This window comes from Orbicella faveolata, unplaced genomic scaffold (genome assembly GCF_042242905.1).
Source record: "Orbicella faveolata isolate gen_17 unplaced genomic scaffold, um_ofav_v1 contig_13, whole genome shotgun sequence".
NCBI lineage: Eukaryota > Metazoa > Cnidaria > Anthozoa > Scleractinia > Merulinidae > Orbicella > Orbicella faveolata.
In genome coordinates, this window is record NW_028301540.1 from 12,591,970 (window position 1) to 12,605,501 (window position 13,532).

At 38.4% G+C, this 13,532-nt stretch overlaps 1 protein-coding gene across 2 annotated transcripts in view; it reads right to left on the reverse strand.

Annotated features, from left to right (window-relative positions):
- The window catches only part of LOC110064817 (uncharacterized), a 72,567-nt gene that overhangs the window by 41,505 nt on the left and 17,530 nt on the right, over positions 1-13,532 (reverse strand). For both annotated transcript variants that reach the window (XM_089285770.1, XM_089285769.1), the window contains exons 6-14: positions 13,128-13,344; positions 12,054-12,473; positions 6,767-6,936; positions 5,959-6,123; positions 5,524-5,668; positions 3,987-4,076; positions 3,123-3,347; positions 2,204-2,299; positions 1,972-2,007 (exon numbers count right to left, since the gene is read on the reverse strand). In XM_089285770.1, coding sequence (XP_089141896.1) covers positions 1,972-2,007; positions 2,204-2,299; positions 3,123-3,347; positions 3,987-4,076; positions 5,524-5,668; positions 5,959-6,123; positions 6,767-6,936; positions 12,054-12,473; positions 13,128-13,344 — 1,564 coding nt within the window. The remainder of the gene's footprint in view (positions 1-1,971; positions 2,008-2,203; positions 2,300-3,122; positions 3,348-3,986; positions 4,077-5,523; positions 5,669-5,958; positions 6,124-6,766; positions 6,937-12,053; positions 12,474-13,127; positions 13,345-13,532) is intronic.

The window sequence follows — 13,532 nt, forward strand, 5'->3', positions numbered from 1 at the left end:
AACGTCCATCATTGGATTATGGTGTACGCATAGATATACTGAATTTGATAATGCAGCTATGCTAGATGTGTTATATGAATTGGGTCTAATTGTCTTTTACACCAAACAGCAAACATAATACAAAATGTCAACGGAAGATGAGAATTGCAGCCATTTTTATTGGCCTATAATTATTAAGGAGGTTTTTCTTAATTACACTGATTTTGGAGTTTCCCAAGTTGCTTCAAACTCAAACAAAGCACTAAATCAGGAGCTAAAACAAGGAAAATTATTAAGGTTGTGACTTTTGTCAGTCCAGTCCGCGCACGGTTATGTTTCGCGCCATTTAGGATCACGTGACCAGTGTGTTTTTGACTAGCGTGGTCGTAAGGTTTTGACCCAAGTTTTAGTGGATTTACGCTCGTTTAGCGTGCCTTTTTTTGTCCCTTTCACAGTCCCAAGGCTGGACAAGTTTTACGGCTTCCGTTTTGAGGTCAATAAAGTCTACCAGCCATAGCCACAGTGGTTCGTTTAATCTATGTAGTTACAAAGGTGTATTCTCTGCTTAAACCAATCACAGAAAATAAGTCCAAATCACTTTTCAGTATTTTCTATTTGTTATAATCAATCCGAATTGGCGTCACTGTTATGGCATTTATCCTGTGATAATCAATACAGAACCAAGTGATTGCATCCTTCTTTAGCAATGGTGCAACTGTAAATGAAAATATAGGAGTCTATGACTACACTTTTCTCTGATTGTTCATGAACATCTATAAATCTTTAGAGATGACAGGGCTGCAATGTTCTGACTCATCTGGGTGGTTCTTGGCATGGTTGCTTTTCCTTATTTTCATAAAACGTCTAATTACACTTGTCTAATGATCCGATTTACCACCTGGGGTGGTAATAGACTTTTTGAAGCTCATGGTAGGCCGCTCATTACAGAGGGTTCTCTTATTAGGGATGGGACCCTTATTTCTTTTTCAACATATAGTGTACATGTGATTTAACACTTAAATGATAAACAACAGATACTTCAATTCAAGAACTGTAATCATAAAGACTCTGATAGTCTCATAATGCAATCACGAGACTAAATAAACAACAACTATACACAATACTCCATAGTATAAAAACCGCCACCAGACAGGGAGTGCCTATTATTAGAAAGGAGCGCCTGTTGAAAGGAGGGCCCAAAGAGGAATCCTTCCCATACATTACAAAGGCCATTACCACTACTTCATCCTGAGAAAACATCCTTGCCCTCTTAGCTAGCCTTCATCTATTGCTTTTGTGGAATTACTCAGTTTCAAAGGTAGTCTGCTGGCAGCCGGTTTTTTCTCTTAGGGTCACTTAGACGAGTGTTTAGTCATCGCGAACGCAAAAGGGCAGTATGGCGGTGGCCGAGTGGGGAAGAAGGGGAGATGTGTGTGCCGCGCCCATGTCTCATCCCATTCCCCTTTACGCTAAAGCGTCATTCCTCATAATCCCTGCTGAATTTCGAGAGAAAAACAGACTGCCAGCAGTCTGTTTCAAAGGATGAACTGTGTTTATCACTCATTACTGTATCTCATGCAAGCCATGCAGGGACCATCACTTACTGGTTGCAGCCTGCAGTAATATAATACCTAGCTCACACCGGCTACTCACTGTAACAAAATGCGGCCAGAACAATGTGGGTACTTGAAGGAAAATACAAACTTTGTTCACTTTAAGACAAACGTCACCAAGTTTATATCCATCTCGCTGACTATAGTCAGGACTCAAAGCACTTTTTTGTTTACTCTGGATTGATTGAGGAAAAGCAAAAGGGTCTGCTTGATCTGATTCTGTAAAGTTCTTTACAACATGATGTTGCAACCAATTATCGAGCTCCACCAATAGAAACCAAAGCACACACATGACCGTCATTGTATATAACTCTTCAGGCAATCAACATAAAGTCACTTAATGCAAAAGTAAGAGATACAGACTTCATAAGTCACTTACTTCCAGTAACAGGAGTCTTGACACCATTTGTAGATGCTAGTAATGAAAAAATAACATTCATCGGTACAATTATACTCTTAGTGAATAAGTATGTTTTCAAAGATAGTTTAGTTAACTTAATTTAGGACTACCAGTGTCTCCATTTAGGACACACACACTTATGAGTTCCCTGGAATAACTTAAAGGCATTCCAGCAATAATCACATGCCAGTGACAACTGATGACTACTCACCCATGCTCTTTTTACATATGAAGGGTCTGTATTCCCCACAGCCAACATCCCTCCAAGCTCCCCTGGTTACATCAATCTCAACACAAGCCTTCTGACCTAACAGTATAAAAAACAACATGAAGCACGAAAAACTCAGCACAATATCACTTGCCTTTCCAAAGCAAAACTTGCTGCAAAATTACAGCCAAGGGTACATGTAAAACAGGAAAATACGTTCAAGAGGGTGATTTTTTGTGGCATTTGCCAAAAAAATCTATATCCCACTTCGTGCAAAAAGCAGAGTTTCCACATACATACATCACAATTATCGGTTCCTTAACCCTTTGCCCCCTTAGGCAAACGGCAGTTTTTCCCAAATCAGCAACTAAATACTCTCTGCCTGTGTACAATACACCATTTGAAAGCCACTGATCAGCTTATTTAAGAATTGACATCAGCAGCTATGAAAGAAGTAGTCATTTTGAGAGAAATTGCTTTTTAATTGAAATGTGAAACTGAAAAACTTTCAAATGCCATATGTTAATACCCCTAACATATAGATTAGTTAGCAGGTCTTAGTACATAGCTTGATCTGAAACAAGTCTTACATTCCATGCGCATCTCAAAAAGAAATTGGAAACTTGCTGGGGTGACCAACCACGTCTTCAATGAGTAGATCAGTGAGTAAATCTTTATTCACAAAGTTATGACGATGTGTACCAAATTGGCACTCTTGGGGAGTAAAGGGTACACTGATTATGACACAAGAAAGAAAAGAATTCATCAAAGGTAAGATTATTGGTTTTCAAATATGGAACAGGACATCCTCAAGTGAGTATTGGTTCAAGTACAAATTAACCCGCATTGACAGATTAAAAATACATGTAAATGCCCAACAGCTTTTGATTTTAAAAAAGCATAAATTTAAGTAAACACTTACTCTGTGGTGTGTTCCTGGGGTATCCTGCATCCCAGGCAGTCAGTTTGTATGGGCTTCCATCACTCCAGTAATACTGTAAAGGAAAGTCTCGGGCGTTAAGCCCCAACCAAAATGAGTAGGCCCATCCACTGAGTGCCTTCAATCGATTATTCAACCACTTTTTCTCCTTCATGCTAACAATGCTAACAAGATCAGCTCCCTGGCTCATACAGGTCACACGTGCATCTGCAACACAGCGAGTTTCATATCATCATGTGTACAGCTAGTGGGAAAACAAGTCTTGATCATCAACCCTCCAATTCTGGCCAAACAAGGCACTGACCGGTTTTCAAAGATGAGGTGTTTCCAGAAGTTTGTAAAGAGTTTGGACCAGGTTTTGAAAAGGTATGAGAAGAGTTTGGAAAGGGTGAAAGGGTTGGCAAGGGTTATTTCAGAAAGTTGCAAAGTTAGTGGGAATTAAGTTTTGACTCTAAGAGCATTTTGTCCATAAACAGTCACAACGTTTTAAACAAATGAGATGGCCAACCGCAGGGATGTTAAAATGTAAGAGACAAAGACAATAATAACAGAAATTCATTACTAAGAGAACTCATCCAAAATCTCTTTCTACAAAATGCAACAAAGAGGTACATGTGCAGTTTGTGTACATGTAAGGCGACATTATACACAACTCCTGTAATGTATTCATGTAACACACAGTGTTAGTAACAAAAATAACATCCAGATTGTTTTACATTTTATAAAGTAGTTCACAGTCGCTATTGTCGTTGATGATGTTTACTATACAGATAATTGCGTGAATGTAGTATCTGAAGGATCTGCTTATCATAAAGGTTTAAAGCAACAATGCTTGATTATGCAAACCTGCCCAAACTTTCTGCTGATTGGAATTCATCTGATAACAAGTGTCATTAGGTCCCACCTCCCAACCAATGCCGCATTTCTTGGAAGAAGCTGCATTTATAAATCAAAGCAGTCAGTGCAGGTTTGAAGACTGTTTCAATATCAACTTATTGGTTCAATGTTAATGTAGTGAGTTACAGTACCATATTGTGCAATTTATAAGGACCCAAAAATGGCTGATATGGCTCACACATCATGGTCACTCAGCCAAATTTGGGGGCGGTAAATAGCAAATTGTACGTTTTTAGTATGCTTTGAACACATATTACGCTTGTTCAATGTGGTAGTCCTGCCATAATACAAAACATAGGTCCACCAAACTCGCCTGATATGTAATATAAATATTTCTTTTTTCCCAAGAGGGCAGGGTAATGAATCCTGCAATCCGATTGGTTCTTAGCATGGTCCAGATTTTCCTATCTCTGACCATGGTCACAGTAACAGCGGGAAACAGCGCGGGTGAAATTGTCGTTTTGGTCAATTTTCAGGAGTGAACTACCAGTAATCTTAGCGTGGTCCAGATTCTCCTATCTCTGACCACAGTCACAGTAGCAGCGGGAAACAGCACAGGTGAAATTGTCATTTTGGTCAATTTGTGCAAGTGATCTACCGGTAATCAGAAACCTTTGCCCTTTTACACTTCCATCAACAATTAATCAATGTAAGTTTATCTGACAAGGTCACTGTAAGTAAATTCAATAGAGCAATTGAGTGTTTTAAAATTGTGAGACTTTGTTTGATTGTTGATCACTCAGTGCTGCAATGACACGTAACCCTGTGTTTCTCTTGCCGCTTTTAAGCAAAAAAAAAAAAAAGACTGATAGAAATTGTTTTTGTGGTACAACTTCAAACTTTGCAAAAAATTTCACACTGCTGGAAAAACAATTTTGGAGAACTTAACTGGTGAACTAGACATGACTAACGTAAAGTAGTTTGAAATAATTCTGTTCTTTAATACATTTTTCTTTGTCTAGTATCTGAGTGACTCACTTGTTCGCTCCTTAGATTTTTTATGATGGTTTGCAGAGAGTACCTAAGCCAATTCATTGACAAAGTTGCATATAAACAAACCCACTTGTACGCCAAGTTTCCGCTGGAAAAAATAAATAATTATGTTATTTGCCAGTTTAGGGTCGGTCCATATAGTGAAAAACTGTGACCCTGGGCTTGAAAATGCTACCCTCAGCCTGCGGCCTCGGGCAGCATTTTCAAGACCTCAGTCACAGTTTTTCACTACACAGACCTCCCAGCTGGCAAATAACATAAATCATATATCTCCAATGATCCAATTCTCACAGCATTTGTGTTCTTGAGATGTACATGTATGGCAGTTTTCACTTCAAATGATTCAAACAGTGATCCTTTACATACAATAATATTCCTTTTCGATTCTCAACCAGTTATTCATGGAACAACGAGCTGACGTTCATGCATAACAAGTCAAAAGCCCAAGCAATTCTTAGACAATAGAGAAAATAACAAAACTGGCAAGTCTAACCTTGGGATGCACAGCCATAGATCTCTGTTCGAAGGCAGATGTTTGAGTTCCATGTCAAAGGATAAATCCTTATAAATCTAGCATTTATTGGTTCTGGAAGGTTAATATTGCGGATCGTCATAGCATTTAAGTTGCCAGTCAAAACCTGAAATTGACAAAAATCAAGAATTTCACAGTGTTAAAAGTGGTACATGTTTTATTAAAGGCTAAACTAACAAAGAACTTCTTGTGGGCTGAAGAACAAACCAACCTGACCAGCCAACTGATCAACCGATCTACCAACAGGTTGGCAGACCAGCCAACAAGCTATAAACACATTAAGCACCAGTACTTGTGGACCAACTAACTGACCATCACCAACCAACTGATTGACCAAATGGCCAATAAGTAATATCAAACAAGTTTTCTACAAAATAGGGGCATGTTAGACCTAACCTTGTACTTCACTGTTGCATTTTCACCAAAGCTGTTGAAGTCAAGACCATTGTTGCCATATTTGAGATAAAATGTCTTTACAAAGTCTGTTGAATGTGGTCTGCCTTGGAGTGCAATGTGCTTAATTTGACGTACAACTCCTAGGTCAATCTGGAGGTACTCTCCCTGCCAAATAATTAAGTATTAGTGCCATGGTGATAACTATGATCCAGGGCTGTCAATAAGGACCGTAACCCATGGCACCTGTTAAGGCTGATGGACTCTTGATGTTACGGGTGAACACTATTTGTAGCTGATTCAATTCACCCATAAAGAAACAAGACTGTTACGCCGGGGGTGTGAAGATCAAGGCTACAAGTGAATCAAAACTTAAAGACAGCCCTGTGATCATGCCTTTTTCTTTGTTATAATCTTACTGTGTTAAAATAGGCAGACACTGCAGGGTTCACTAATAATAGAAACTTGTGACTTCATGGTTAGTGTTCTTGCCTCCAGATCGGGCAGTCTGGGTTTGTGTCCTGGCCGGAGACATTGCATTGTGTTCTTGGACAAGACACTTTCTTCTCATAGTGCCTCTCTCCACCTAGGTTTTAATTTAATGGGAAATGGTAAATTTAATGCTAGGGGTTTACCCTACAATGGACTAGCGTCCCACCCAGGGGGCAGAAGGAATACTCCAAGTAACTTCATGCTACTGAAATGAGGATAAGCTCCGGCCTGATGGGCTATGCAGACTTTACTTATACCAGGCTAGTTATTCAAAATCTAACTAAGTTGTGACATGCAATAGTTACTGGTATTTACTTACCACATTGTTTCGTGCAGCACACCATGCCCCAACAGTGAAGTTGCCACTGTCAAGAAGAAGACGTGCCTGACTAGGAAGAGATGAAATATTGAAACTGCTGGAGGCAGAAATTTGACTGTCAGCGATATTGTCATCCTGCATTCCAAATGGTGAATCACACTGATTTATGCCTATAACAAAATTATATCACACTCTTTAAAGTGATACTATGACGAAACTCTCATCTTTCCTATCTCAGCCATTTTAAAACATAGACTTGTAAGAAGTCTGCATCAGAAGAAAAACACCGTTTATACTATAAATATCTCTCTTTGTCCAAGAGAGATTCAAATTTTTAAAATATGCAAATTAACTACACTCAACCAGATTTTGATCAAATATGATCGATGAACAGAGATATCTCAGCCAATCTGAATCAGAAATGTTTTATTCTTGGCAGTACGATTCTACTAGAGGGCTCCACAATATGAACTTCACATTTTTGTTACCATGGCAACATACTGGGTTCCAGACCCCCAATATTAAAGACTTTTCTGGCCACCTTTAGTGTTATATAGTATGCTGGACAAAACTGTTCTGGATCGATGTTTTACAACAAAAAATTAAAACAAGTAAAGTGACACAAATAATTTTGTGATCGTCTTCAGCTTTACTAAATCCCACACATGGAAACTTATACCTTGTCCAAATTTGGTAATTGAGCCACAAAAGTATGCAAAATCATGTGATTTCTGAGAAAAATGAGTCACATTTGGAGTGTTAATTTGCAAAGAAACTCTTTACATGCTGGTAGTTTTTTTTTGTTGTTGTTTTTTTCTTTTGTCAAGATTTTGACAAGAAAGCATGAGAGACTTACAGCTTATTTGGCCACTGAAATACAATATACTGTCTTCATAAACTGATCTTCTTTGAAGTCTCTACACTGTTATTGCCACAAGATTGGTCTTCTGCCTGTTTGGAAGATAACTGTCTTTAGGTCCCACTTCATACATTTACAAGCCCCAATTGCGCAAGATACTGCTGTGTTAGGGTGTTGTCAGCTAAGAACATCACGCACTGCTATTTGTGCTTTTAGGAAAGTTTACAGACCTGTTTCTGAGCTCATCTACCAGGAGCTTCCCATTTTCTTACATTTTCTTACACAGCGCGCAGCTTGAAATAACTTTCTCTGGTTTGCCTTGTGGCCCTTCAGTGGTAGCATCACAACTTGAATCTTTGATTCTCTAAACCACTGATGTATCACAGGATTATAACGCTGTTTAGATGAATTATCGCTCCTTCCTTATGCAATCTCATTGAATTCTTAAAGAAATATATATATAGATAGATAGATAGCTAGATATAGATATAAATATAGATATAGATATAGATATAGATATAGATATAGATATAGAACTGATATAGATATAGATATAGATATAGATATAGATATAGATATAGATATAGATATAGATATAGATATACACAAACACGTAACAATAATCTCTTCACACAAGAACACTGGTCTAACACTACAACGTTGATGTAAACCATAACACTTACTATTGTTTCTCAGAAATTGCGCAATTTTCTGTGCTTTTGTGATTCAGTTCGCAAATTCAGAAATGCTGTAATGCAAGCCTTCCTTGCGTGCTCTATACAAAAATAATTTTCCATGTGTGGAATTTAATACATGTAAGGTTTAAGACAATCATAAAATTATTTGCATCGCTTTGCTTGTTTTAATTTCTTGTCGTAAAACGTCGATCCAGAACAGTTTTGTCCACCATACTATTGATATTTGCCAATGGTACCTGATCAGCATGATCCAGCAAGCATATAAATATGTCAAGTCAAGTTTGTGGCCTTTTTAAATATTTTTCGAGCTGAAAATCACTAAAATATTGGCTATTAAGTTTACATCAGTAGCTTACATTATACTATAAGTGACAAAAAGAAAACTACACAAGAAAAAAGACAACAACAACAAAGGACACAAAAGAAAAATAAATGAATGAATAACTTCATGATTAAGAAATCACTAAAATATTGAAATCAGGTTGGAGGGAACTGGAAAAGTGTGGGTTGCCATGGGAACTGAAATTTTTATGGCGGTAGGTGTGTTGCATGAAGAGTTTCAACGGTTTCTGTTGCAGTTTGACCGAGATAGCTCTTAGTCATTTATATATTTTATATACTTGATGTAATATTTGGTTAAGTGCATGACATCATCAGTCCTCTCATTTGCATATTTTAGACATTTTTCAACCTCAAATATTTCTGGAACAAATACAGATATTTGCAAATGGTAAATGACATTTTGAATCTTTCATGGAATTCTACATGTATGTGATTAACCTAACACTTCAAAGGGTTCAAATTTGATCATAGTGCCACTTTATGCTTCACTATCTGAGCTGACTAAAAACTGACTGCAAACTACAGAATGATATTCGTACAATGCAGTGATAATGACTTTTACACCAAACTGTGGCAAGCCCTGTGAGGATGTTCACCCATCAAACTACACAATTCTTTGCCATCTCTACTCAAAAGGAAACAAAACTTAAATATGTGCCTCTTTTTTCAAGTCCAATAGCCCATTTCTGTAATGTGAGTTAAGACAAATTGGATCAATACAAACTCTTCTACCTCCTTTATACAAACCAAGTGCCAAGTGTGCACACCAAAAAAAGGGGAACTGTCCCTCACAGTTTCTAAGGATGTACATGTAATTAACATGTACATCCCTACATAATGTGAGGGTGAAAAAGGGCTTTTTAATGATCCTCTTTCGAGGCTTGGTCTGAGCTTCCACTAACGATACTACATTTAGGAAATAACACCCTGGCTGTGGGTAAAATTTGGGTGGCAGGGGAGGACAACTGGGGAGTAGGGGCCCAGGAAGGGGGCCCTCCTGGGGGAGTACAGATCGGGTGGTACCGGGGGTAGCCACCCTGGAATAAAAGTTCCAGACCTGCCTCCAGGGGTGAGGCCCATATCCCACAGTCCTGGGGGACTGAGGGAACCAGGAGCGGGAGCCCCTCCTGGGGGGAGTACAGATCAGGTGGTACCGGGGGTAGCCACCTTGGAATAGGTAATTTCTCCGGACCTGTCTCCAGTGGGCTAGAGCCTTACTGTGGGGTAAAGTGCAGCTAATGGGTGCACTTCCCTGCCACCGTCCTTTAATAGCAAACAAAAGAAAGTCACCAAAATACAGTCTCTGTTCATTGCACCCTGAATGATAAGGTCTAAGGCTTGCTAGGAGACAGATAACCCTAGCCTATAGCCATTAATGGTATAATTATTATTATTATTGTTATTATTATTACTATTATTATTATTATTATTATTATTATTATTATTATTTTATACTAAGCAAATGATATCATAAGTATATATGGATAAATGTTTTTCTAAAAGTAGCAGAATAGTAATGTTCAGTATCTATACACGACATTCGGAATTGTAGTGTCAAAGCTTGCCCTCATTTTTTTTTTTTGGGGGGGGGGGGAAAGACAGATTATTAGCCTTATTCATGGTGAACATTTCTATAGATCTAAATGATTTTGTTTATTCGTTTGAAGATGGTCCTAAAGCGTAGTATCAGGGGTTCAGATGTGTAGAGCAAGGGTCTCAGTCATGGGAGGGTGGGAGGGTAAAAGAAAAATCAGTGGCAAAGGATCGGCACAAACGAGAAGACTGAATACAACAAGGAGCGTGTACTTGACTAGAGGTCAGGGGCATGAGGTGGACATGTGAGAGACATGACTGGAACCATTGATACACTGTCTTTTACAGATGTAGACAACAGTGGCTTTACTTAGGAAATGAAAGGTCTGTTGTGATATCCAAAGGGGGTGATTGTTTTCAGCTGGGAATCCCTGATGGACTTTGAGATCAGGAATTGGTGGCATGTTACCTATGTTACTGTGATTTACTTATGAGCATGACACGAGGTTCATAGTGTTACATGTCTCTGAAATAAAGTGTTACAATGCAGAATGTGTGTGCCTGACTTTGAGATATTGTCTCTCAGGTCTCATTAACATCAGTTTATGGATGCCATAAACTTAAACTTATAAACTGAATTTTTTTCTTCACATTTAAACCACTAAATCTGTATTTGATAATGGCAACAAAATGACGCCAAAACATCATCTTATCCAACTTAAAGCATTTATTTTCCTTTCACAAAACAGAAGACTTGGGGTAATTTTGAAGTTGCACATGCAGTTAACTTAGTTTTCTCTAAATCTTGTCAATGTCTGTGTTGGAAATTACTGCAGTAGCTCTCACCCACTTACCCATAAGAGTGCCAGAAATGTTGGTTAATTGCTGATCACGGAACACTTACATATGTAACTGTTTACCATAGACAATTTTTGGGTTAATTAAACTGCCTCTTATTTTCCATTTTGGCAAAAAATTCTCTTAGCACACATGCTAGGACCAGCATCCTGGCAGGATCCTGCCATGATCTTGTCTGGAATTGATGGCATTCCAGCAAGATTTTAGCCCAACGGATTTTCGTTCCTGGAAGGATCATGGTAATATTCTTGCCAGGAAACGAAGTTCCCAGAAAAAGAAGTTCCCAGTTGCCAACATCTTGGCATGATTCTGCTTGGGAATCTCTCCAAGCACAAGATTCCCACTTGGAAGCAAAATTCCTCACAGCCAAATACCTTTTGCAGCAGGAAGCAAAGCAAGATTTGTTACTGGTAACATTTACGCTGCTATGAATTCCTTTGCCAATTTTTACAAAGAAATGTATGCCAGCTGGGGCATCGCTTGCCCCCTGGCACACATTTCATTGTAAAAATTGGCAAGTTTGGGATCCTATATAATGTCATGAGTTTGCAATAGAATATTATGAAACTTGGCATATTTCCTCAATTTGGCGTGATTAATTATTCCGACTATTGATTGAAGGTAATTTTATGTTCATATGAAAAATATGAAGAACTTTTGATGTTATATAACATCAGCAAAAAGGTCCACTGGCCTCTTTTGTTAATGCTAATTTATTTGCACTCTACCTGCACTTGTCTACTGTTACTCTCTAACAATCAATCTTCACTGTTCAAATTGTAAAATACAATCAAAAATTCAAAACATTACAATAAGCAAATTTCAAACACTTAAATTATTTAACACCTATATAATCGCCACCACTGTCAACTATTAATCGGGTTGAACACTCAACTTTGGTTTGTTGAGACAGCCCACATCAATGCACATATACGTTGCATGTACATGTACATGTAGATCTATGTAAATGTCGAATCAATTACATGTAATTCCTTACCTAGTTTTCTCTTGCAGATATACCCACGTGTCCGAGAACAGGAATATGTACTCCATGTTCCATTCTGAGTGTTGCCATCAATTACCGTACAATCAGAAATCAGACCAGGAACACCAGTAGATGGTTCCAGAGCTGCCCAGTTTTTGTAAGAGCTAGTGGATTTATCACTCCATTCATATCTCCCCTCCACCTTGCGATCATTTAACCCAATCCAGACTTGAGAAACCCTCATGTCTTTAAGTTGCCTCAAGACAAACACATTCTCTGCAGCACTGCTTATACTGATCAATTCAGTTGAACCATTAAAAGACATGCAGGCTTTTTCAGCATCCACCCACGTCTTGTACTGGGCTCGATGAACATTGAACTGGTAACAGTAGTCACCAAGGCTTCTCCAGTTTAGTGGACAGAGATTTCGACCTACAAGGTTTTAAAAGAAAACGAAATACATGATAAGGTCAGATGCCAGCCTAAAAAAATTAGATCTACGAGATTGGCAATTTTACCTTCTCAAAAATTGGGAAAATGCCTTACGAAGTGTGCCCAAATGAGCAGGGTAGATAGAATTGGGTTGGGCATAGATGTATATTTTAACTATTAATTATCAACTTTCTCCTCTTAAAAACCAACCCTCCAGGGACACAAAAAATGTACATAATTATGTACTTCAGTTATCAATGATATCCTTTCTTGACATTTTGGTGGAAACCTTTCTAACAAAAACAAAGGTTACTAAATGGTCAACAACATGATAAAATAAAAGAAAAGAAAATTAAGCAAAAAAAGGCAAGAAAAACAAAACAGAAGGCCTAAAGTTTGCCTGCATGCTCCATTTCGGAATTTGGTGCATGCTCCATTGCAAAGTTTGTCACCTCAAGGTGAAAGAGAAACTGAGGTACCCAAGTTTCATCTTCAAATGATGGACATTGACATTTGGCTGCAATCTGTTGCAAAAAGAGCCAGAATCTATGGGCACATAGATCACTGAATGTCCCCTTTTGCAAAATTCAAAAGGAAGATGAGTTGAGCTCTGTTCTACTTCCAAAACCATAGACGAAAAACAATCAAACATACCACCAGGTTTCTCACAGATGAAATACTTTTCCGAGTCACAATAATCATCATTCCAATAGCCAGCTGAAGCACCTCCCCACACTGCTACACAGTCCTCCACCCCAGCAGCATCATTGGGCTCCTCTGTACCCCAGTGAGTGTAATTAACCAGTGAATTGTCACTCTCCCATCTGTAGCTCCCCTCTACTGCAGAATCACTTAATCCAATCCAACATGTCTGGTACATGCAGTGCAAATTAATACAAGTAAGTTACTTGAGTCATAGAGCAGTTTTCAATTTTGTGTCGAAAGTAATTAGACAATTACTTTGGTTTTGGTTTTGGTTTTGGTTTTACTTCGGTTTGAGATTGGCCGAGTGGTCTAATTGACCAGTAAGTAATTGGGTTGGGTTTGGTTTTGTGACAC